General features: G+C 44.3%; 1 protein-coding gene across 4 annotated transcripts in view; it reads right to left on the bottom strand.

The window, feature by feature from the left end:
• Positions 1 to 24,687, bottom strand: part of CAMK1D (calcium/calmodulin dependent protein kinase ID) — a 383,665-nt gene that overhangs the window by 168,197 nt on the left and 190,781 nt on the right. The window contains exon 1 of one of the 4 annotated variants that reach the window (XM_079769654.1): positions 22,601 to 22,736. The exons of the other annotated variants lie outside the window; for them this stretch is intronic. Within the exon in view, the coding sequence (XP_079625780.1) occupies positions 22,601 to 22,680 (80 nt within the window). The 5' untranslated portion in view covers positions 22,681 to 22,736. Of the gene's footprint in view, positions 1 to 22,600; positions 22,737 to 24,687 lie in introns of those variants that run through there. 4 annotated transcript variants of the gene reach the window in all.

Below are 24,687 nucleotides of genomic sequence, written 5' to 3'. Positions count from 1 at the left end.
CTGCGGTTGGCAAACCTAGGCATTATCCACTGAGCCAAACCGTGTAGGGCAGGATATGACATTTCTTAGCCTTCCAGCAGCGGACCTTCGTTTTTTTCTCCAGAAGTGTGGTGGAAAAGCCCTAGATCACCTTTTTGGATTCTTATACCCAAGTTACTAAGAATATTACCAGTGGCATACAGGGAGCTTAGCCAATGAGCGATCAGAAAAGGTGTTTCCTGCCGAAACCGGTTTGGCTCAGTGGCTAGAGTGTCGGCCTGTGGACTGAAAAGTCCCAGGTTCGAATCCAGTCAAGGGCATGTACCTTGGTTGTGGGCACATCCCCAGTAGGGGATGTGCAGGAGGCAGCTGGTCGATGTTTCTCTCTCATCAATGTTTCTAGCTCTCTATCCCTCTCCCTTCCTCTCTGTAAGAAATCAATAAAATATATATTTAAAAAAAAAGAAAGAAAAGGTGTTTCCTCTGTAGTTCACACCTATCTCCTCCGATCTCCGGCTCCACCACTGCCAAGGCCTAAAGCCTTCAGCCCTGGGCAGGGGACCCCCAGCTGGCTCTGGTCGCCCGGCTCTGCCGCCGGCCAAGGCCACAAGCCTTAGGCTGAGGCTCGGGACTTGGGAAGGGGACCCCCAGCTGGCTCCAATCACCCAGCTCCGACCCCGGCCAAGGCCGCAAGACTGTGGCGAGGCTCGGGCCCTGGACAGGGACCCCCAGCTGGCTCCAATCGCCCGGCTCCGTCCCCGGCCAATGCCAGCAAGGGCAGGCAGAAAGCTTGGCTTCCTCCATTGCTGGGGAAACCCAAGCCTCCCTCCTGCTCTTTGTGGCCGCAGCCATCTTGGTTGGGTTTATTTGCATATTTGCTCCTGGTTGGCTGATGGGCATGGCTTGTGGGTGTAGCGGAGGTATGGTCAATTTGCATATTACTCTTTTATTAGACAGGATTCCAGAAAAGGCAAAAGTATGGAAACAGTAAAAAAAGATCAATGGTTACCAAGGGGAGAGAGGTAAGGGAGGAAAGAAGAGATGAAGAGGTGAAGCACATGGGATTTTTAGGGCAGTGAAACTATTCTGTATGATGCTATGATAGTAGATACATATCATTACACAGTGGGATACCAGCCGGCAGTGAAATAGAACAAATACAACAGCATGAATGGAGCTCAATAACATGTTGAGTGAAAGATACCAACAAAAAAGTACATGTTGTATGATTCCCTACATGTTAAAATCCAAAGAATGTAAAACACAAAGAGAAAAACCTTATGTAAACTATGAACTTTAGCCAATAATAATGTATCAGTATAGGCTCATCAGCTGTAATGCGTCTATTACATTAATAGATGTTAATCATAGGGGAAACTGGGGGAAAGGGTGTATGGGAACAGTCTGTACTTCCTCCTCAATTTTCCTGAAAACCCACATAAATAAAGTATATTAATAAAAAATTATAATGAGCCATGACTACATATGCACTAAAATGACTACAATTAAAAATGCTGACAACCCCAAATATTGGTGAATTCTCTTATAGTACTAGAGGGAGTGAAAATGGTATAACCACTTTGGAAAACAGATAAACACACCACCTACCAAATTCCCCAGCAATGCTCCTCCTAAATACTTACCCAAGAGAAATGAAAACACACATCTTCTCAAAGACCTGAATATAAATGTTTATAACAGCTTCAACATGATAGCCCCAAACTGAAAAGAACCTAAGCATGCACCAATACGTGAATGGATAAACCATTTATATGGTGGGATACCAGCCGGCAGTGAAAAAGAACAAATACAACAGCATGAATGGAGCTCAATAACATGTTGAGTGAAAGATACCAACAAAAAAGTACATGTTGTATGATTCCCTACATGTTTGTCTGGAACAGGCAAACATAATTTGTAGAAAAAAAAAATCAGATCAGAGGCTGCCTTGGACAGAGGGTGAAGGGGATTCACTAGCAAGGGACACTGGGCATTTTTTGAGGCCTTGGAAATATTCAATATCTTAATTGTTCTGTGATTACCTGGATGTACACACTTGTCAAAAACTCACAGAACCATACACTTTGAATGGATGCATTTTACTGTATAAAACTTAAACTACAACGTAGGGAAGTAAAATTAAAAAGATAAATAAGATAATTATTAAATTTAAGGAAAACAATAAAAGGTACAAGAAAGTAAATGTGATCCTAATATATCTTATGATTTGCTGTAAAGATTATTTACACAGTCACATAATATAAACACTAATTTTTTATTTAATCAATTAGATACAGACCCATGTATGCTCTCTCTCTCTCTCTCTCTCGTTAGATAAAAAGCTAAATCCTCTTGTTAGTACTATGTCAATAAATGATGTTCTGAAACAGATAGATTAATCAAAGAATAGTAGAAACATGTTGTTTAGAAATTTAGTAGTAAATACCAGAAGCGACAGTTTAAGGAGTTCAAAGGGTATCTCTTTGAGGGGAGAATCAAGGAGTCAGGAAGGAGTGGGGCAAATGAGTGCTATTCCTCATTTTAAGACTAGCTTTACTAATTTATTATTAAAACTATGTATAAATATCTCGCTTTGATAAAATTAAAATTACATTTTAAAATCATGTAAATACCCACAAATATGCTTATGTTGTACTGTTAAGTGCAGAAAGCTAATTTTGGTGTAATATGAGTATGACATAGCTTTCATTCAAAACAAAATAATAATGAAAACTAAGCACATATATGTATGAATTTATGAGTATAAAGAAAAGTAAAGAATGATAAACAACAAAATTTTAACATTAGCTACCTCAGAGGAAGGAATTAAAGATTATAGAGGTGGTAGTGTAATAAATTATTAACTTTTTCCATATGCATTTCTGTGTCACTTGACATGTTAAATAATGAATGTGTATTAATTTTCCTATTAAAAATCAACACAACAGCAAACAGGGAATTAAACTGGTTTTTACAGGTCTACTACTGTATGAATACATGACTCCTACCTAACCTCTATTAGAAGTCCAGTTTTCCATGTGGTATTTATCCCAGATATGCCCACATGTGTCATCCTGGCAAAGCTTTTAAAACCTCAAGTGAAGACATATATGGATTCTACTATGATTTGACCAATCACATACATGCACTTAAAAAGGCCTCATTGAAAGTTAAGATTTTTGCCTCACTGGCTAGTGTTAAGGCATTAAGGCCGGCTGCTCCACACACAGGCATGCAAACACACACTCCTTACCATGTTGGGGGAGACCACACAGGGAGGCTACACTTCTCCTTCTACTGGGCAGTAAATGCGTTCACCCCAGGTGACAATGGAAGCCTCATGGGAAATGGGAACTTTTACCTCCACCTGGCAGTAATTGGGCAGCACCCACCCTCTTCTCCTGCAATAGCAGTGCTAGCAAACCCATCTAAAATAAATTTAAGTGAGATCCAGAGTCTCATAAGGTATTACAAAAATTTCCAGTAAAAAACACACCACACATACAACTTCTGGAACTAATAAATGAGATCAGCACATCAGAAAAGCTTGCAAATATCAACTATAGTTCTATATACTAGTGATGAACTCATAGATACCAATATTTAAAATACAATATCATTTAAAATTCCTCAAAAATAGAAATACTTGGTATCACTCTAACAAAATGCGTACAGAATTTGTATAATAAAAACTACACAATTCTGATTAAAGGAATGGAGAGACATACCATGTTCATGGATTGGCAACCTCAACATAGTAAAGATGTCACTCCCTGCCCCCCAAATTGATATACAAGTTAACACAGGGCCTATCAAAATCACAGCAAGTTATTTTTATAGAAGCAAACAAGATTATTCTAAAATTTATATGTAAGGTAGCAAAGGAACTAGGATCTAGCTAAAATAATTTTGAAAAAGAAGAATAAACTGGGAGAAATAACACTACTTGATTTTAAAACATCACCTAATTATAGTGATCAAAACAGTATCTAGGTACTGGCAGGTTGATAGACACATATATCAATGGAACAGAAAAGAGAATGTAGAAGTAAATCCACACATATATGCCCAAATTATTTCTAACAAAGGTGCAAAGGCAATTCAATGGGGAAAGGTTGCACTTTAAACACAGTGCTAGAGCAACTGGAGCGGAAAAAAAATGAAGCAATAGGTAACAATAACAACAACAAAAACCTTGCCATAAATCTCAACCTTATACAAAAATTAACTCAAAAATGAACCATGGAGTTAAAATTATGAAACTTTAAAGGGCGGAGGAGAAAATCTTCAGAATCTAAGGCTAAGCAAAGAGTTCTTAGACTTGACACCAAAAGCATGATCTATTAATAAGAATAAGATACATTAGACTTGATCAAAATTTAATACTTTTGTTTTGAGAAAATATTTGCAAACCATATATCCAACAAAGGACTGCTATAGTCAGACTATACACTTGGACTATATAAAGAACTTTCAACAGAAAATAAAACAAAAAACAAACAAACAAAAAAACATGCAACCAATCCAAATAGAACATGGGCATGAAGAAACATTTCACCAAAGAAGATAAACAGGTGACAAATAGGCACATGAATAAGTGGTCAACATTTGGTCATTAGGGAAATGCAAATTAAAACCATAATAAGTTATTACTACACTCCTATTCGAATGGCTAACATAAAAAATAGTGACAACAGCAAATGCTGACAATGATGCAGAGAAACTGGATCACTCATACATTGCTGGTGGGAATATAAAATGGTACGGCTACTCTGGGAAACAGTTTGGCAGTTTCTTAAAAAAAACAAAAAAACTAAAAAACTAAACATGGAACCACCATAAAATCCAGCAATGGAACTCCTGGGCATTTATCCAGAGAAATAAAATTTTATGTTCACTCAAAAACCTGTACACGGATGTTTATAGCAGCTTATTTTTAACCATTAAAATTGGAAAGGACCCAGATGTCCCTTCAACTGGTGAATGGTTAAACTGTGGTACACTCATACCGTAGAATAAAATAGCTGAATTATTGATACATGTGACAACCTGGAAGAACCCAGAGAGAATGTTGAGAGACAAAGAAAATGAGGTATGCCTGTAGTTAAAACGTCCTAAAATAGAGGGTGCTGCCATGTAAGGCAGTGAGCAGCATGGTAGTTCTGTCCATGATTCAAGTCCCCAAAGGTTACATATGTATATACCATCATAATGTTAATTTATATGTATGGATATGAGTCAATTACATGTGTAATTTATGTAACATTCTTGACATGATAAAACTATAAAAATGGAGAACAGATTACATGTTGCCAGGGATCAGGGCAGGCATGGCAGCAGAGAGAAGCGGATGTGCTACCAAAGGGCAACCGAAGCCTTCTGTGCCTTGACTGTCAATGTCAGTATCCTGGCTGTGGGATTGTACTGCAGCTTTGCAAGATGTTACCATTGGGGAAAACTGGGTGAGGGGTTCACTGGATCGTTCTGGGTTATTTCTTACAATTGCATATGAATATAGAATCATCTCAAGTGCAGTGCTTAATTTTTTTAAATGCATAATTTTTAAGAGCTTAGTGGATATTACTCAAAAATATTAGCCATCATTATTTCAATCAATAACTCAAAAGTATTTATTGAGTACCTGCTATGTGCCAAGACTAAATGGCATCTTTAAAAATAAAAATCTCATCTTGGGAGGTAGTACTCCACAGGAATGAGAGCACAGACAGCATTAAGAGAGAGACGCGTATTTAAACCCCAGCATGACCATCACCCTGGGTGTGCATCCTTGGGCAATGTACTTAACCACTCAGCAGTGCTTTTTTTTTTCAAACAGAACAATAGAGTGAATAATACCCTCTCATGGGATTATGATGCCTGTCAGTGCCTGGCACAGAGCCAATAATCAATAAATGGTAACTATTCTTATTACTACTCATGCATCTGCTTTATTACTACTTTCTTGAACTATACACTTCTTGAGAAGAGTCCTGTGTTTTTCTTTTTCTTCAAGAATCCGTCTCAACACCAAGCAGAATGTAATGTACATAGAAAGCACTCAATAAATTCTTACTAAAAAATAAAATAACCTGACAGTACTTAATGAGATTAAGTATAGGCATGCCATTCACATAAATTTTACACACACACACACACACACACACACACACACACACACACACACACTGACAAATTTTAGGCGGATGCCCCATTATTCAAAGAGAAGCATAAAATGCATTAGGGTCAGGAATTCCACTCCAGACCATGTTGGAAAGGTAGGTGCTAAAGAGAAAAGTTTGAATTGTCATTCAACATAAATATAAACTGCTCTAATCCAATTACTGATGCTATGCAACAGAATTAATGGTTTGAAAAACACTATTTTGTGCTCCATTTCAACAACACACTATGGACAGGTATTCTTCAATAGATTCATTCAGTTTCTTGCCATTTTCAGTTCACACTGAAAGTGTTTCTAACATCTGGCCATGCTACTATGTTTTATTCTAGTTCATTGTTTTCATTGCTTCCACATCCCCATTTTACTCCCCATCTCCCTAGTGATGGATGTCTAGGGGCCCAGCCTACTACCCTGCCTTCATAGAGTAATGAACACCCTTGTACAAACCCCCTGCATGGACGTAGGAGGAATAGCCTGTGGGCCTTGTATTCAGGAGAAGGTATATGTTGGGGGAGGGGGTGCAAAGGGAGTGGGTATGAAAGGGGGAGCAGGAGAAACCAGAAGTCCAGCATGCTAGCAGATTCTGAAATCAGGCTCCCACACTTACTGGGTAAGTTACATTCTCCTTTTCACCTCTCGGTTTTCTTCTCTGTAAAGGAGTAATGCTATTGCTGACCTTGAAAATTTTTTGCAAAGATTAAAAGAGGTGATACAGTAAGTCCTAAGCATAGTGCTTGACTCATAAGAATGACTCAGTAAAATTATCTATCACGATCAGATGGGAGAAGTTTACAAAGCAAGAGATTCAGACCTAAGAAAGAATTTCCTAACACAGGCACACCTTGGAAAAGCAGGTTTGGCTCCAGACCACCTCAATAAAGCGAGCATCACAATAAGGCATGTTGTTATCTTTTTTCTGGTGGAGAGTCTTGCCTTCACTTTATTAAAAAATATATACATGAAGCACAACAAAACAAAGTGCAATAAAATGAGGTAAACCTGCAGTTAAAATGTTCCAAAATAGAGGGTGCTGCCATGTAAGGCAGTGAGCGACCTGGTAATATCATGATTCAACAGGTAATATTCCTCCTTTGGAGGGTGTGGCCCAGTTGATGGTCTAGGACCCTTTCATCTGATGTTTCTCTGAACCAATGATTTCATGGCATTGCAAGTAGGGGCACATATTCAAACTAAAAATAAAAATAACAAGGGAATAAAATAAATAAAATGTATGCCTTCTGCTTCAGTTTAGTTCAAGTAAGATGCCCTTAAATCTTACCATCCCTTGAATGTCTTTTCACTTTATTTAATTTTATTCTTTTTTAAAAAATCAAGACATAGCCAGTTAATTTAAAAGAATAAGAGTTAACAAAGCTAAGTGGTCAATATTGACAAGAAAAAATTCCCTCTGACCCTCAACAGCCATAGGGTCAAAAGTGCTAAAATAGATTCCAAAGTTTCAAAATAGAAAATGGTTGCCACTTCACACATTTTAGATGATGAAAATGCAAACAGCATTCGCACTGCACCGCCTTGTTTCCATTTTAGCTTTGCACAGTCTTTGCATCATGGCGATCGATGGTTGTACCTCATACCAAGTGGGATGTTAGAAGCAATTCCCAAATTCTTGTTGGTGGAAAGAGCTTCTTTAAGTTTCCTAAAGTCTTAAGATTGTTAGAAGAATGGCTTAAGGAAGCTGTACACTGAGTCCTTAGAGAAGGCTGGGGTTCCTTATCCATAAACTGTGGGAAAAGTGGAAGTTCAGCTGTTGGCGTTACCTACCTTTATTCCTGCCAGCCATCCAGGACAGAGGTAGCCATGCCTCACACTATCTGGCTGGGTCCTAAGACAGAAATGGGGGCACTCATTCTATTTAGTAATCATGTCCTCTAAAGACACCATCTCCAAAAATAAATTGCTGTCATGTATTCGTAGAGGACTCCTGTGCCAAGACTAAACTACATAATTTGAGGGGGTTTTAACCTCAAGCAATACTAACAACAAGAAAACCTCTATAATCATTTTCTGCTGTCAGTGAAGTCATGGGCATTCTAGGTGTTCTGGAAATCATACACAGCACAGCCTTTCACAGCAGAAGTGAGGACACTATTGTTCAGAGCGAGGCTGAGCTGTGCCAGGACAGGCATGTGCTGCGTTCATGCCCTTAGCAGAACCGCTGTTCCGTCTTCAAGTACCTTCTCCTCACAAGAACGACTAGGGGAAAGCCAGCTGTCTCTTGCTCCTGACCCAGCGAACTTCCCGACACAACCAGGGCACTATTAAACCCAGAGAGTTAAAACTCACCCTGAGACAACTAACAGGAAAATGCCAGGGGACATCAAACCTTCACTCCGCCTTGGAACCTATTTTTGTTTTTCGATGATGCTTCTCGGTAACCCTTGAAGGTGCCTGGCCATCTGTTTTCCAGCTCGGAGTTTTGCAGTAGAAGCTCCCTGAGAGCAGATCACAGGGCCGTCCCTTTGAGGGCCAGGGAGAAGCCTGTCGTCTGCTCATCAAGAGGAATCACTTTTATGTTGGCTGCTGCCTCTAACAAGTTCCCTTTTCTATTAGCCGTTTAATGGTCTTGCCTCAGATAAGAAGTATCTAGTGAAATGGAGCAATGAAGCATTTTCATGTTAACCTGGGGCAAAAAGAAACTCAAATAACGTTCTCCTGAAGTATCCATGAAGGGTCCAATAGGTGGGCAGGTAGCTGGGCATGTGTTCGTAGGGCCTAGGCTGAGCCTCTTACCTGGATGCAGATGTCTGGGGTCAGAATAATCACCGTTAGCCTCCAGAAACCAGCAAAACCAGGTGAGGGCAGAGGAGCTACAGGAGCAGGAATAGCAGGACCTCCAAGTTGGAAGGAGGCTCTTAAAGGCTAGCCTCTGTTACATCCCTTCCATGGATGGGCAGAAAGCCTGTGGTTAGTTTAGATGGAATCTTCCAGGCTCTCTGTATTTACTTGGGTTCAAGGGTCTAGGGTCTCATTCTCAGATCTAAAATTGACTAGCAAGGAACCAGCGTATGGTAGTGGTTAGGACACTGAGAACCAAAGGCCTATATTCAACTCCTGGTTCTGATACTCGCTTTTTGTGACACTGGACAAATTACTAAATATCTCTGTGCCTCAGTTTCCCCATCAGTAAAATGGAGACCTCATAGGGTTGTCATTTGGATTAACACATAAAGAACTTATAAGAGTGCCTTCCATATATTAAGCGCTATATAAGCATTTACTGTTATTATCATTTGCCTTAGGGGTTTTCAAGTCTTGATTCCTGTTAATCAAACTCATAGGAAACTGAGGTACTAGCCATAAAGTCAATGCATAATTTTGAATAGAGACTTATAACCAGCAAGTAGATGGGAAAAGTCAGGTCTGCTGAATAGCATATGTTCATTCAAGTAAGAGAAGTCGTCTTGAGAAACCAGATTTAGATAAAAAGATTCTTTGAGCCCAAAGTCAGATCATCCATCTGGGTGGTCAAGCAAAGAAAGACTGAGACACTGTTCCACTCCCAGAATTATCCTGCCCAGTGGGCCTGAATATGTGTGTAGGATGGTCAGGACATGTCCTACTTTGAAATGTGTTAGAGATAGATTAAATTCTTTATGCCCAAATTTTTCCCTTTTTGATATGCCATTATCATATTTAGTATTAGGAAAGGCTGGCTTCAGTTTATTCACAATAAAATAGCAGGCTTTTAAGAAACAGATGATAAGAGAAGTCTGCTAAAAATGGGGAGCAGAAAGCTTCTAGAATCAGGGGTATGGCCAGAGAGAAGAGGTCAGGACCAAATGTCAGCTTCAAGATTTGCTGAGGGCCGTGCACTGAGGACAGCATCATGTTACCACATTGTTTCTATCAATGCTATAGAAAGTTTATGAACGTGAAACGTGAAGCCATCTGCCCATCTCTGTTTGGTCACCTGGCCACTCTGCCATGATTACTGAGGGCAGACTTGTAGGCATCTCTTCCCGATATGAATTCAGTGACCGTAAGTTGGTGACTTTAAATCAGCTATATTGGTAGTAGTGTATTTACACCATGGAAATGGGTAAATGCCACAAGAGAGTCAGTTGTTAAATATTTACCAGCACACCACGGAGCTGCTTCCCCATCACCTAACCGCAATGGCTCTTTTGGAAGCACAAATGGCTCCACTCTTGCTAAATCCAATGGATACTATCTGGACTTTATTTTTCTTCACCTCCCTAGAGTGCTGACACTTGGTTGTTTCTTCTCCAATGAGCCTCCTTCTCACCCTAGCTTCTAGGCCTCCCTGCTGACTCTTCTGTTTCCAGCACATTTCCTCAGCCTCTAAAGCTTCCCATCCCTGACCAGGCCCTGAAACATTGGTGTTCTCCATGGCTCTCTCCCAGGTCATTGCACCATGTTCTTTACGACACAGCTGGGTCGCTGCTTCCTCCTGGAAGACATCCCTCGCCCACCTGGTCTGGATTATGCTGATTTCAAGAACACTCCTGTCCTTCTCTCCATCACAGATGAATGTCTATTTACATATGTGACCCTTTGCTAGAGGCCAAGGACCAGAAGACAAGGACTTGAAGTTATAGCAACAACAATAAAAACAATGACAAACAGCTGTTACTAGCACTTGCTCTACCAGCCACTGTCCCAAGTGCTTTGCATAGTTTATTCCATTTACGCTTTACACCAACCCTATGCCTTCTCCCATGAAACACTCGTTACTTGCAGAGTTGAAATAACTCGCCCAAGAAGACACAGTCCATTAAGAACCCCGAAGGGCAAGTGGTGACGCCAATGTACTTAATCATGGCTCCACGACCTTTTTCTAGTCGGTGTACCCCAAGAATGAGATGCAACATATGTTTGAGGCAAAACCACAGGTGAGGAAAGCCAGGGGGATCTTGTAAAAGTAGATGTTGTTCAATCTCAATATACGTTCTTGTTTATTATATTGGTTGAATAAATGAACTAGCTCTCAGCTCTAACTGACTCTTTTTTTTTTTTTTAAATTTATTTATTGATTAAGGTGTCACATATTTGTCCTCATCCCCCCATTCCCATCCCACACCCCTCCCCATGGATGCCCCAACCCCCTGTTGAACTTAACCATTGGTTAGGCTCTTATGCATGCACACAAGACCTTTGGTTGATCTCTCCCTTCTCCCCCCACCCTCCCCTATCCTCCCTCTGAGGCCCGATAGTCCGATCGGTGCCTCCTTGTTTCTGGTTCTGTTCTTGTTCATCAGTCCATGTTGTTCATCATTTCCCCTAGATGAGCGAAATCATGTGTCACTAGAGATGTACTTATAAGAATTGGATGTGCGACGGGCAATAATAGTTATGCTGACAGGCAAAAAATCAGTCTGTAGTGAGTTTCTTTCTGGACCAACAGTTCTTTTGAGACCCAATATCAATGTCCACCAGTTCCTTATGAGTACATGTCGGCACTGACCCCTCAGCTCTGGATGGTGGACAAATGGTGATAATGCAGGTCCGACTCCCTCTGGTTTGGTCTCGGCCGGACCCAGGGGGGGCACGGCTTCACCCGGACCCGGGACCCAGGCTCACCCGGATCCAGGGGCCCGCGGCCTCACCCGGACCCGGGACCCAGGCTCACCCGGATCCAGGGGCCCGCGGCCTCACCCGGACCCGGGACCCAGGCTCACCCGGACCCGGGACCCAGGCTCACCCGGATCCAGGGGCCCGCGGCCTCACCCGGACCCGGGACCCAGGCTCACCCGGATCCAGGGGCCCGCGGCCTCACCCGGACCCGGGGCCCAGGCTCACCCGGATCCAGGGGCCCGCGGCCTCACCCGGACCCGGGACCCAGGCTCACCCGGATCCAGGGGCCCGCGGCCTCACCCGGACCCGGGACCCAGGCTCACCCGGATCCAGGGGCCCGCGGCCTCACCCGGACCCGGGGCCAGGCTCACCCGGATCCAGGGGCCCGCGGCCTCACCCGGACCCGGGGCCCAGGCTCACCCGGATCCAGGGGCCCGCGGCCTCACCCGGACCCGGGGCCCAGGCTCACCCGGATCCAGGGGCCCGTGGCCTCACCCAGACCCGGGGCCCACGGCCTCTCCCGGACCCGGGGCCCAGGCTCACCCGGATCCAGGGGCCCGCGGCCTCGCCCGGACCCGGGGCCCAGGCTCACCCGGATCCAGGGGCCCGCGGCCTCGCCCGGACCCTCTAACTGACTCTTAAAATCTCTCTGATTCATAGAGGTGGTTCTTCACAATGCCATTGTGCAGGCCTACAGGGCTGGACTTTGTTATAAAACACGTGCTGTGGCTCCCTGCTGTCACTGCCTAAGTGAAAGTATTAATGCAGCATGGGAGAAAAACTCCCCACATAAACAGCAAAACCCTTAAACCATGGAAATCTGTTATTAGTTCCATTGGTCTCTATATATTTTCTCTAGGGGATCAGTTCTGTTTTGTTATTGAATCTCACATTCCTAAACTATAAAATGAGTGCCCTCTGGGTTTGGGATCCTGTTAGTTTTAAAAGCCAAGCATCTTGTGTTTGGATAGGAAGGGGACATGATCCATTGGAGCAATCTGCATAGTTGTTTGCTTTGGATCCTCGGGGTGATTAAGGGGTCAGGCATTTGCTTGAAGGTTTATGCTCTGGGTCTGCAGCAGAGGCTGCGCGTGTTCAGGGATGTTGAGAGAATGTGAACAGTGCAGGGGAGATATTCCTGGGAAATTAACACGTCACCAAAAATGGCCTAGGAGGTTTCCTAAATTACTCTCACTACAAAACCCACAGCACTCTCACGAGTAATTTACCCTTTACGGTGAGGCTGTGGGATAGTGCATTAGAAGATTCTTGTACAGTCAGCCCTGGATTACCCTCACCAGTGAGGGAATAAGATATGCAGGCAGAAATGTGCACTTGACAGAAGGGGGGGAGGGGGGAGGGGAGAGGAGGAGCATGCCATCCAGGAGCAGCTACTCCTCACTAGGGGAAGGGTTGTGGTTCCATTTCAAATACATTTTCTCATGTCCTCTTCACAGACTATGAGGTAGGACTTTCAAATCCCCATTTTACTAGTGACAGGGAAGTGAGGTTTAGAGGGCTGGGGACCAGGTCCAAGGTCACCCAGGCAAGAACAGGAGTGGGATTAGCACTATCCCTGCCAGGCATCCACGTCTGTGCTTCCAGCACTGCCCCAGCCGCAAAATGGGGCCCCAGCAAGGAAATGATCTGGCCAAACACATCTGTAGTAGGAGGAAAAGACTAAATATGGTATTTTCTGATCAATCACATGGCTCTTTTCCTTAGAGTAATTAGCATCATTTCTCTACCCCTTTATCATCCAAGGAGGAAAAGAAATCTTAACTGTGAAAGATTTCATTTGTGCCCTGGCTGGTTTATCTCAGTGTTTAGAGCAGTGGTTCTCAACCTTTCTAATACCGCGACCCTTTAATACAGTTCCTCATGTTGTGGTGACCCCCAACCATAAAATTATTTTTGTTGCTACTTCATAACTGTAATTTTGCTACTGTTATGAATCATAATGTAAATATCTGTGTTTTCCGATGGTCTTAGGTGACCCTGATAGCGGTCTTAGGTGACCCTGATAGCGGTTGAGAACCACTGCTGTAGAGGGGTCACCACAACATGAGGAACTGTATTAAAGGGTTGCGGCATTAGAAAGGTTGAGAACCACTGGTTTAGAGCATCAACCTGTGGGCCAAAGGGTCCTGGGTTTGATTCTTGGTCAAGGGCACATACCTGGGTTGCTGGTTCGATCCCCAGGGCTCCAGTTGGGGTATGTGCGAGAGGCAACCAGTCCATGTGTTTCTCTCACATTGATGTTTCTCTCCCCCACTCCTCCCTCCCATTCTGTCTAAAAATCAATAAAAAAAATATCCTCATATGAGGATAAAAAAAAGATTTCATTTGTAAAATGGTTCTGCTGACATTAGAAACCATTCTATGTATAAGCTATATCACAGAGGTCAGAGTTTGGGCCGCAAATAGTGGAAGAGGTCTAACCACATTACAGAGCCTTCAAATTCCTCATTTTAAACTCCCCTTGCCTCCTCTACGATCATCAGTTCACAAGATTTCACATGGCTGGCCACGTAGGTATATGATGTTAGCAAAGAGCAGGTGATTTTCTATTTGGAGAAAATTTTGACGGTGGAAACATGGAAGGAGGAAACAAACAAAAATGCACAGAAAACACCAAGTAATACCAACAGGTAACATTTCCCGAGCACATACCATAAGTCAAGCACTGTTGCTGGTGTTTTATGGGTGTTAATTCATTTATTCTCACATTAACCTTCAAGATAAGCACTAGTATTCGCCTCTTTACCAGTGCTTACCTTTTCCTCCTTGGATGATAGAGGCACAGAGATGTGAACTGATTTTATCACTCAGTTTGTGAGTACTTGAAACTTGAATGTGCACCCAGTGGGCCTCAGACTCACCCCTCACCGCCACGCTCCATCGCACAGCCACTCCGTATGGGCACCACCTGCCTTCCAAAGAGGAAGACAACCTCTCTCTTTAACGCTTCCTCCCATTCTTCTCCCAAGAAAGGAGAAGAGGTGAGATGTAAATTCATTTTCTCTAGTCAGAAGTGAATAGCAAGGTTCTACGTTATTGCTGAGTTCCAGATATTTCTTCTCCCCTTCGTCAGGGGTCAGCTGGAAAATCAAGAACTGACCCGGCCGGCAGGTACATGAGAAGGTGCTCAAAATCACAGAGAAATGCAGATTAAAACCACAATGAGATAGCACCTCCCACCTGTGAAATTAGTCAGAGAAAGAGAAATATTGTGTGGATTCACATATATGGAATCTAAAAGAGCTGAACTCATAGAAACAGAGACTAGGGAAGATGTTGGTCAAAGGATACAAAATTCCACTTATAAGATGAAATTTTAACTAATGTATAGCAGGGTGACTATAGTTAATAGTTGAAAGTTGCTAAGTGTAGATCATTAATGTTCTGACCACCACAACAACAAACTAAACTATGTGAGGCAAAGTATGTATGAACTAACCTTATTATTGTAATCATTTTGCAATACATACATGTATCAAGCCATTACAATGTACACTTTCAACTCAAACGTTATATGTCAATTACTATCTCAATAAAGTTGGGAAAAATCATCAGGATGCTACCAGCTAAAGTCCCTGCCTTCCATTTGGAGCCTTGCCCCATGAGTACAGCCCATGATTCCCACAACTGCCCAGCAGATCTGGGAGCCAAAGGCCTTATCTACTGAGTTTTCTGTCTTAGGAACCCCAGTGCTAGCTCAGCCAAGCATGCTGGGGGTCTGGGCAGGGGAGGAGAGTATGGAGAAGAGCTGGGCCTGCCTTCATGAATTATCCAGCACCCTGGTCTCTCTGGGACCTTGGTTTTCTGCCTCTGGCTGTGGTTCTGTGAGGGGCCATGGAGTAGAGAGAAAGCAGTGCATGGGGCAGAGGACCTGGGTCTGAGATCTGGTGGCCCCTCCCCTGCAGGACCCTGGTCAGTCACCACCTCCCTGCTCAGCTGTGGAATGAGGAGAAAGCACTTGTTTTGGCTCAAAGGAAAGAGCTATTCTGGTTGCTTTCCACTCCGAGTTGGGTGGCTGAGACACAAACAGGGAGAACATTTCCCTTTGCTCTTTTCTCTGACCTCGGTCTGCCCCCAGCAATCAGGACACCAGTGACACGTGTAACGCCCAGTTCTGCCCTGTGGCCCCGGCTCCCTGCACCTACCCAGAGCCCCACAGACTGTCTGAGCACAGCTGCTGGCACCAGCCCCCTAGGTCTGGTCCCTGGGGAGAGGCTGGGCTGTTTACTTTTGGTTTCCCCATAACTCCTGTTTCCAAGAGCTCCCTGCCAGAGGGAGAAGGAGGGGGGCAGCCACGCATGGCCACATCCAGGGAAGCCCAGGGGGGATAAAGAACTTTGGGCCACACAGGCTCTGGGCCCTGAGCGCTGGCCATGCCACATCTGCCATCCCCTCCCTCGTGCCCCACTGTCACCAGCACCCTCCTGAGAATGCCCCTCTTTTGAATAGGCCCGCCGAAGGCAGTGAGCAGAATTATAGTGTAACAGTTCTGCCTGGAATACAGAAGAGGGGATGGAGAAGAGCCTGAGTGGCCTGAAATTACCAGGTGCTAGGAAGGGGAGGGCAGCTGGGAGCAGAACTCTACTGATCAGTGGACAAGGTGAGCAGACACCAATGCAAACACTGCCTACTGCCCTGGGCCCATTCTGGCCAAGGTGTGTGTGTGTGTATGTCTGCCTCTCACACAAACACACGTACATACACACATACACATACACACACACACCCAGCTTCTTGCCCCCCTCTTGCCCTGCATTAGAAGCCATGTGCTCACAGGAAGGAACCCTGACCTAGGAGTTGGGAGACCTGGCTTCTAGTTCTATCACCTCCTACTCTCATATCCTTCATATGTCCAGTCCTCAGTTTCTTACTCTATAAAAGAAAAACATTGCACTGGAGCAGTATTTCTCAAAGTGTGGTTCCATGGTACCCTAGTGTCCAGGAAAAAAGATTCCGTGATCAACGAAGTGTGAGGATGGCTGGCACTGCCAGCACAGGCACACCCCTCCCCATTCTTGGAGATCCATGTTTCAACTTGGAATCACACCCTTCACTTTTTCTGTACCCCTAGACACATCATAGATGAACCATGCACATTCCGACAGTTCATTGGAACCTGAAACATGTAAAGCAATCCCTAGAAATGCTCAGGGTATCACTTGCAAGTTCGAGGTGATAAATCATTATTCTCAGGAATGAGCCAACTGGAGAGAGTGAGCCTGACCCTCAAATTCCCGACTCTTTGACTAGCATCAAATAAGCGCTTCTGGACAGTTTCCCGGGCAAGCTAAGCACACTGATTACGTCTCGGGCGAGGCAGAAATTCACTTTCCCGTGTGCTGACACTGCTCACAAGCCAAAGCTTTACTATGTTATACATTTCACGTGATTCCCTTTCAATGCCTACCATCTTCAAAGATGCCTGCACTTGTACTACCTCCTGTAACCAATTTCCACCAACCTCAGGATGTTTCCCTGAATGGCTTGCACAACACCTGTCTCACACACTGCCTGTGTTGCTCCATTTGTTCAACCTGAGCAAAGATTCTGCATAGACACCTGGCTTGGTTAGGTGCTAAGAATTCAAAGATACATGAGAAGTCATTCCAGGCCTTAGGAGGTGAACCTTCCACCAGAGAAGGAAGACAGGTAAAAAGGTATTTATGATGGAAAGGAATCAGCACCGCCATGATAAAGGCACTTACAAATGCTAGGGGGAGTCCCAGGCAGGACAGCTGGCTGTGCCTGCAGGCCTGGGGCTAGTAGCCTTGGGGCCAGCTGTACCAAATGGCCATGTGTGGCTGTTTGTGAAGCAGGAATGAATGTTTCAGGGGGTGAGAGCATTCCAGGCAAAGTCCTGGAGACCTCCACGTGCCTCACGCTTCCAGGAAAGGTAAGTGGGAGTAAGTCACAGTGAGAATGTGTGTTCAAGGGCTGGAGGGGCTGAAAGATGAGACCGGAAAGATAGTTTTGGCCACATTCTTACTAGCTTGGTGTGTGAAGTTAAGGAGTTTGGTCTTTATCCTGGACACAGAGGAAGAGTGAGCAGAGACTCGTGAAGAGCAGTGCTGTGATCAGGTCTGTGTTTGAGGAAAGAATCGCATGAAGACATGAGAATGAGCTCAGATAGGTGCTAACCCATCCATCAGCTGTGCTCTTGGAGAAAGTTCCACAGGGGTAAAAATGTAAAGGGCAAATTGGAGGAGGGAAGGCAAGAAGGCCAGTTAGGGGAGCCATTTCAATCAATCTAGTCAGAGATGATGGTGGAGAGCTAGATGATAGACTTAAGACACATTTCAGAAGCAAGATGCTCTAATGCTCAAGTAAAGGCGCTCATTGGTGGGATGGGAGGCAGAGGAATGACTTTTTTCTTTGAAAGTGTCAAATGAAATCCCTAGGTTTCTGGCTTCAACAGCTGCACATCTGGTGTCCCCACTAAAGTGAGATGAGCTCAAGGCAGGAAAAGCCCATATGGGTGGGGGAGAAGGAATATGAACAGGCTGAGCTTCAGGTAACTGAAGGAAATTTGGGGGAAATATCAAACAGTTGGAAATGAATGTGTTTATTTTCCAGGAGCGATCGGGCTGGAGCGACAGTGCAGGTCTGTCGCCGATGCCCTTGACTCCCAAGTTTGCTCATAGCCAAACAGTGTGCAGGTTCTGTCTCCCCAGGTGCCTGCAGGCCCAGTGCCCACAGAGCCTGAGACAGGCGGTGCAGGTGCTCCACAAGTAAATATTTACCAAGCATTTTCAAAATATGCAATGAAGAGAGGTGTTCTGGTGTCCCAGGACCTTGCAGCATAAAATGGACTTACTGACCAGGAAGGGGGAGCTGCCACTCTCATCTCCTAACTCAGAGCTTTCAGGGCCCTGCGAGCTGTTCGAAAGTGCATCCTCTCCTGCATAAAATAAAGGGTTTCTGCCACCAGGAATCCTTCTTTTCATGGTTTTCGCGCCTTTTCTGAGTCGGAAAAGTCACTGGGTTCAGAGATTCCCATCATCGATGAACGGCCAGTAGAGTGAAGCACACAGAGATCGTGGATGAATATGACAAATGGCCGCATAGTGATTTCCCATCAGTTATCTCACTGTGATCACTTTGCTTTGGATAAAAAACTGATCATATATAAAACAACAACAGCTGCTGCGAGGGAGTATGGGAAGGCAGACAGAAACATCAGGAGAAGTTCTGCCAATCATGAGATGGGCATTCCCCTCGTTCTGGAAGACTCTGAAGTCCTACCTCCTATGCATGGTCTCAGAATGAGGCCCTTGCCACAGGACCCACTCCTTGGGGTCGGGGGCTTCCTCCTGTTCTCCCCCAAGAGCAGAGCTCCCAGTCCACAGGCACCTGATGCACAGCAGGTGAGTGGAAGAGTTAACGAGGTCAAGGTGATTCTGTGGGTCAGAGAAAACCCTTCCAATGTCTTAAAGTTGTATGTACAGCCTGCATCTTTATGGACCGGATTGAGACACCCAGGTAAGAAGCCATGTTACTCCATACACCTGCCAGGTCAGGACCCACATGAGGCTTAGAGCATGTGTCACTCCCATGTCCATTCATATAAGAAGTGGTCATACCTGGAGGGAATAAAATCTGTCATAACAAAAAAAACTTGATCACACTATTTACAGGACATCATACGTTTGTGGTTAGAAGTTCATGCCACAAGAGACTGATTAAAGGATTTAAAAGATCTCCAAGCAAACAGCTCGTATGGTTCAGTAAATTAGAAGGAAAATTACTTTATCGGGCATTGTGGTTGCTGAAAGGGAGAGACGACCATACTTCACCAGATCAATGTTTGCTAAACAAAGGAGCTTGGAATTTCCTTAGAATCAAAACATAGTTCCCTGACCCCGCTATAGTTTGTTTATTTTAAAAATGTGAGTGGATTGCAGACTGGGGACTCTTTCTAAGTTTTGCCTTGAGTTACATAAAGCATCTGAGTTAAAATGTAGTGTCCATCATTTCTGAATTCCCCTTGAGCTGAGGTCTCAAAGGCATATTTAATCAGAACCAAAGGCACCTACTCAGCTTCCCACTTAAACAGCAGGAAACTGGAGCCAAATCTACTGTAGTAAGTATTTCTCCTCCCTTTTTTTCTAGATTGAGTATTTTTACAGTATTTTTTTTTTTTTTTTTTTTTACTCAATGTGTGTGTTCACACATCCTCTAGTTCAGGGGTCCTCAAACTTTTTAAACAGGGGGCCAGTTCACTGTCCCTCAGACCGTTGGAGGGCCGGACTATAGTTAAAAAAAAACTATGAACAAATTCCTATGCACACTGCACATATCTTATTTTGAAGTAAAAAAACAAAACGGCAAAAACACCCGCATGTGGCCCGCGGGCCGTAGTTTGAGGACGCCTGCTCTAGCTGATAATAAGGGATTGATACAATGTTGGCACTGGTCTCATCTCTAGATGCTGACTTTGGGGAAGGCCTAAGTCCTTCCCCAAAACCCACATAGAAACTATATTAATACTTATGGGCAGGGGCACTATATCTCAAATACCAAGAGCTCATATGTGCTCATAAAAACACTAGCATCTCTTAATTGGTGACAAAGCCAAAGGGGCAGGCTTGCTCCCCACCTCTTCTGATCCTGTTCCTGACTTTACAATGCGATGGGCATTTACAATGCATTGTGTCCCCTTATCAGGAAAGGGACACAGTAGGAAGGGAACAATGGAGTGTTGCAGAGCAAAAAGACTGGGTCTTTTATTATCCTGCATACTAGAGGCCCAGTGCACAAAATTCGTGCATGGATAGGGTCCCTAGTGGCTGCCAGCTGCCAGCCAGGGCCTCCCTTCCCCCAGCCACTGGCCAGGGCCAGCCGGGGGGAGGGGCCATGGGCGGTTGTCTGGCCCCACCCCCTGGTTGAACTCCCAATCAAACTCCAGGTCCAGGAGACAATTTGCTTATTAGGCTTTTATTATATAGGATGTTTGGGTCAGGATGAGCTCACCTTTGAGGCAGTATATAACCTACTCCCATGGTGCCATTTAGGTATAATGAAGTCATGAAATCTCCCAGGATTCAGTGAGCCAAGTGCTTATGTCTTCTCCACATCACCACACCACCCCCTGCAGGCTGCAGGAGATCACAATTATTACACAAGAACCTAGAGGTAGCAGCACCTTACCTGAGTTGACTGAATCTCCCCCATCAAGTCTCAAAATAGGGCAGGGGTGGGAGGCCCTGCTGTTTACAATACTCTAACCCAAAACCTGACCCATAATTTTACAATTCAAACAAACAGAATGGCTGGTGCAAGTAACCCAAAAATGATACTGTCACCATTACTGTTCAATAAATAATGATGATAAACACTTATTATCAGCCATAGGACCATGTGAACCCAGACAACCCCCAGACACACCTGTTACCTTCCCTAATTAATGGGTAGATTGCAATTACTCGCAATTCTGTGAATATCGGTGCATTCTTTTGCATTACTAAATAGTAATTGTATACATTTTTGCTGATTCCAATGTAGTTGTCCTCTCTGCCCTCTCCTTACTCAACTCCCACCCCAAATAGATTACATCACACCACACATATTGTGATATTTTGGTCTTTGTACTAGTAGACATAATAAAAATAGATTTGCTATATCCAGGTATCACATATATAGCAGATAGCGTGTCAGTTTATTTACTCATTAAATGATTAATCTGCCTTGGTTTATTTCTGCTTCCCACCTGACTGGGGCAGCCTCCGGGCTGCAGAGGTTCAATAGACAACCTGCAGCAAGGACAGTTTTAGGAGCTCATCAGTACAGAGCCCTCCCTCTCCTTCAGACCTCCCATCTTGCCTTCATCCCTCCAGCCCAGGAGGTATTAGATAGAGCATGTTCCTTGGGGGTTGTGCTGTGACAATAAGCATGTAACAGCATGTATGGCATATTCAAAAAGAGCACCAGAGATTTAATTCCTCAGAGGGGTGTCCTAACTCTGCAAGAAGTAGACTAGCCTAAAACATATTCCGTTTCTTTTGAAAACATGTTTGCTTCCTGAGATATGTAAAGGGCCTCCTGGCCTAGAGTAGGTACTAAGTAAATATTGATTAAAACTACTCTGCATCTCTTGGTCTTTTGTTCTCTTTTGTCCTCTGTTTGGACAAAGCACAAACACCAGCATCTTGGGGGCTCTTTATGGGCAAAATATCTGCATCATTCCTGTTTTACCACACTGGAGAACAGCTGTAGGAAAGGAAACTATCTCAGGCTGAAGTAGGGGCCCACTCATAATCACATGCTTGGAGCAGATGCTCTACCATGAGGTCTGCCACTGACGCACATGAATGATGAAAAAGCAATCGAATATCCTTAAGTATTTTCATTTTCACAGCAGGGACTGGGGTTCAGCCACTGCTTTCATGTGGCAACACTGAAAATCAAGGCATGAGCGAGGTCTTTCTGAAGCTAATCAGTGATAATCCTTCACCAAAGAAATGTGACTAGGGTACTTGCATAAAGATGTTCTGTCACTGAAAAGTTCATGTTTTTTTGTAGCATTGTCTATCTTAACATCAACTCTTCAATGACTGGCTGTGAGTGCGGTTTCTCCTCTACAGTACCTAGCTCAGTAACATATGCACTTGGTGAGAGCAAATTTTGGTGCTGTTGTTTGATAATGATGCCAACACCGACATCATGTCCAGGTAACTGTCCCAGGTGTGCTGATGGTAGAATACACCTCCCAGAGATCTGGCTAGAGCACTGATAAAGCTACCCAGCTTGCAGCAGCAAATAAGGAACTTCCTCCTTTGGGTAGAGAGTGAACAACTGATGGCAGATGGTGAGCACAGTCCTATGGGTAGCCCAGGAGAACTAGCAAGGTGGTACAGGAGAACTCACCAAGGATATGAATGAGGCCAGATCCTAAGGTTGAAATGGCTACAGTTTACAGGAAGAAGCTGGCTCTCTCCACACACCATCAATTAGCGAACACCTGGGTCACAGAAGTGTCAGAAGAAAGGCACCTGTCTCTGCTTGGTGTTTAGGACATAAATGTCCCCCTTCTGTGGCAGTTTCAGAACCACCCCCTCATTTACTGAAGTGCCTCCCAGAAAGGGAAATCCTGTCCCCTCCAGATGGGAAATGCATCTGTGGGAGGAGACTTTTAACCCAGAAGGCCAACGACCATGAGTTAGAGAGCTGTGAGCTGCTAACTAGAGAATGCCCAGCCTCCATTCCTGGAAGTTCAAAGTGAGGTTTTCTGCGCTGGAGCGCCCGCAGCTGAGTTCAGTTCTCACGGGGATGACAGATGTTCCGCCAACCATGAAGGGCACTACAGACTCAGCTCCACCCCCTGCGTTCAGGAAACCCAGTGGCCACAGAACCCATGTGTGATCTGCAAATGTGTGTTTTTTTCTCTTGTTCTTTTTTTTTTTCTTTTCTTTTCTGAATAGACACCATTCTCCCCACTGCTTGAACCTAGCAAAGGGGCGAGTACTAAGCTTCCCTGTGAGACTGAGTTTCTGCAGGGCAGAAGCTGTGCATTTGTAATTCAATATCCCCACCAATAGTGACATTGTAGGAGCCTAACGAATGCTGAAAAAATTCAACCCCAACTCCACAAATAACGTTATAGCCTCATCTAAGCATTTATCTTCAACATCCTAGGTTTACTAGAGTACTCAAGGGAAAGAAAATACTCTGCTTTCCTCCACAATGAGGAAGTTAATACAGGTAAAAAAAGCCACAAGGAAAATGCAAAAAGGAAAACAAAAATGCCAGGTCTAAAAAATGTGGTGGGACAGATGGCCTGGAGGGCATGGAGGAAGGACCCATCTGAGCCGTGCCTTAGAGCCTGCAGAGGGCCCCTGATTTCATTTCTGGACACCACAGATTTCAGCATCAGAATCTTTGAGGATCCATACACCTTCATTTTTAAACACATTCCCCTCTTGCTTCCTAAGTTTACAACACTCATCTCCAGGCTACAGAGGGAAGCTATACCTCGGAGCAGCTCAAACCATCAGCTCTGGGGATAAAGTCAACCCTTCCCCCAAATTTCCCCACACTCTTCTCACTCCCTGTCCCTTTTCCTTGGTCTTACCAGGTCATCTCCCTTTTTAGGACTGCTGGCTCCTCAGCTCGGCCCTTCACAGGGGTCTGTCTTACGGCCATGTGTAAAGAGGGAGCCCTGTACAGACTACATTCCCAGACTCTCCCTGATTCTCCTCAGGAGGTGCTGAGCCTTGGGAGAATGGGGAAGGCAGAAGGCAGACTGCGCCCCACCCAGGGTGTTAGATTTATCCAGGGCTAGCTACATAATTTGCAGAGTCCAGTGCGAAATAAAAATGCCCTTGTTCAAAAAGCAGGGAGATTTGGAGGTGGGGCCATTGGGGGGGATGGAGCAGTAAACAGGTTTAGGTAAGGTAATGAGGGTGGGGCCCTGTGATGAGATTAGTGCCTTCATAGGAAGAGGAAGCAACAAGAGCTCTCTCCACCAGTTGAAGACACAATGAAAAGGCTGCTATCTGCAAGCCAAGAAAAGTGAGACTCCAGACACTGAACCTGTTGGCACCTTGATCTTGGACTTCCCAGCTTCCAGAAGCGGGAGAAGTAAATGTCTGTGGTACTTACCACAGCAGCCCCAGCTGATGAAGGCACCAGTATTGCTCACTGCTGCTTAAATAGCAGTCTCTGCTTTCTGCAACAGAATCCTGACCAGTATGCAGTAAGTTCTCACTTAACTTAGTAGGTTCTTGGAAACTGCAACTTTAAGCAAAATAAAGCCTATGAATTGTTAACTCATAGGGTGATATAAACAAGAGTTAAGTTCCTACGATGTATTTCTGGTTACAAAACATCACCTAATTTCTAAATAAAGACCTAAAACACTTCTAATATTAAACATTGAAATAAGACTGAGCTATACATATATTTAAGAGAGATGAACAAAAACAAGTAAGATAATGATTTTCCAAACTGCTGTT

The sequence above is a fragment of the Cnephaeus nilssonii genome, assembly GCF_951640355.1.
Source record: "Cnephaeus nilssonii genome assembly, chromosome: 4".
NCBI lineage: Eukaryota > Metazoa > Chordata > Mammalia > Chiroptera > Vespertilionidae > Cnephaeus > Cnephaeus nilssonii.
The sequence above is the reverse complement of the archived record's forward strand: the minus strand, read 5'-3'. Positions and strand labels throughout refer to the sequence as shown.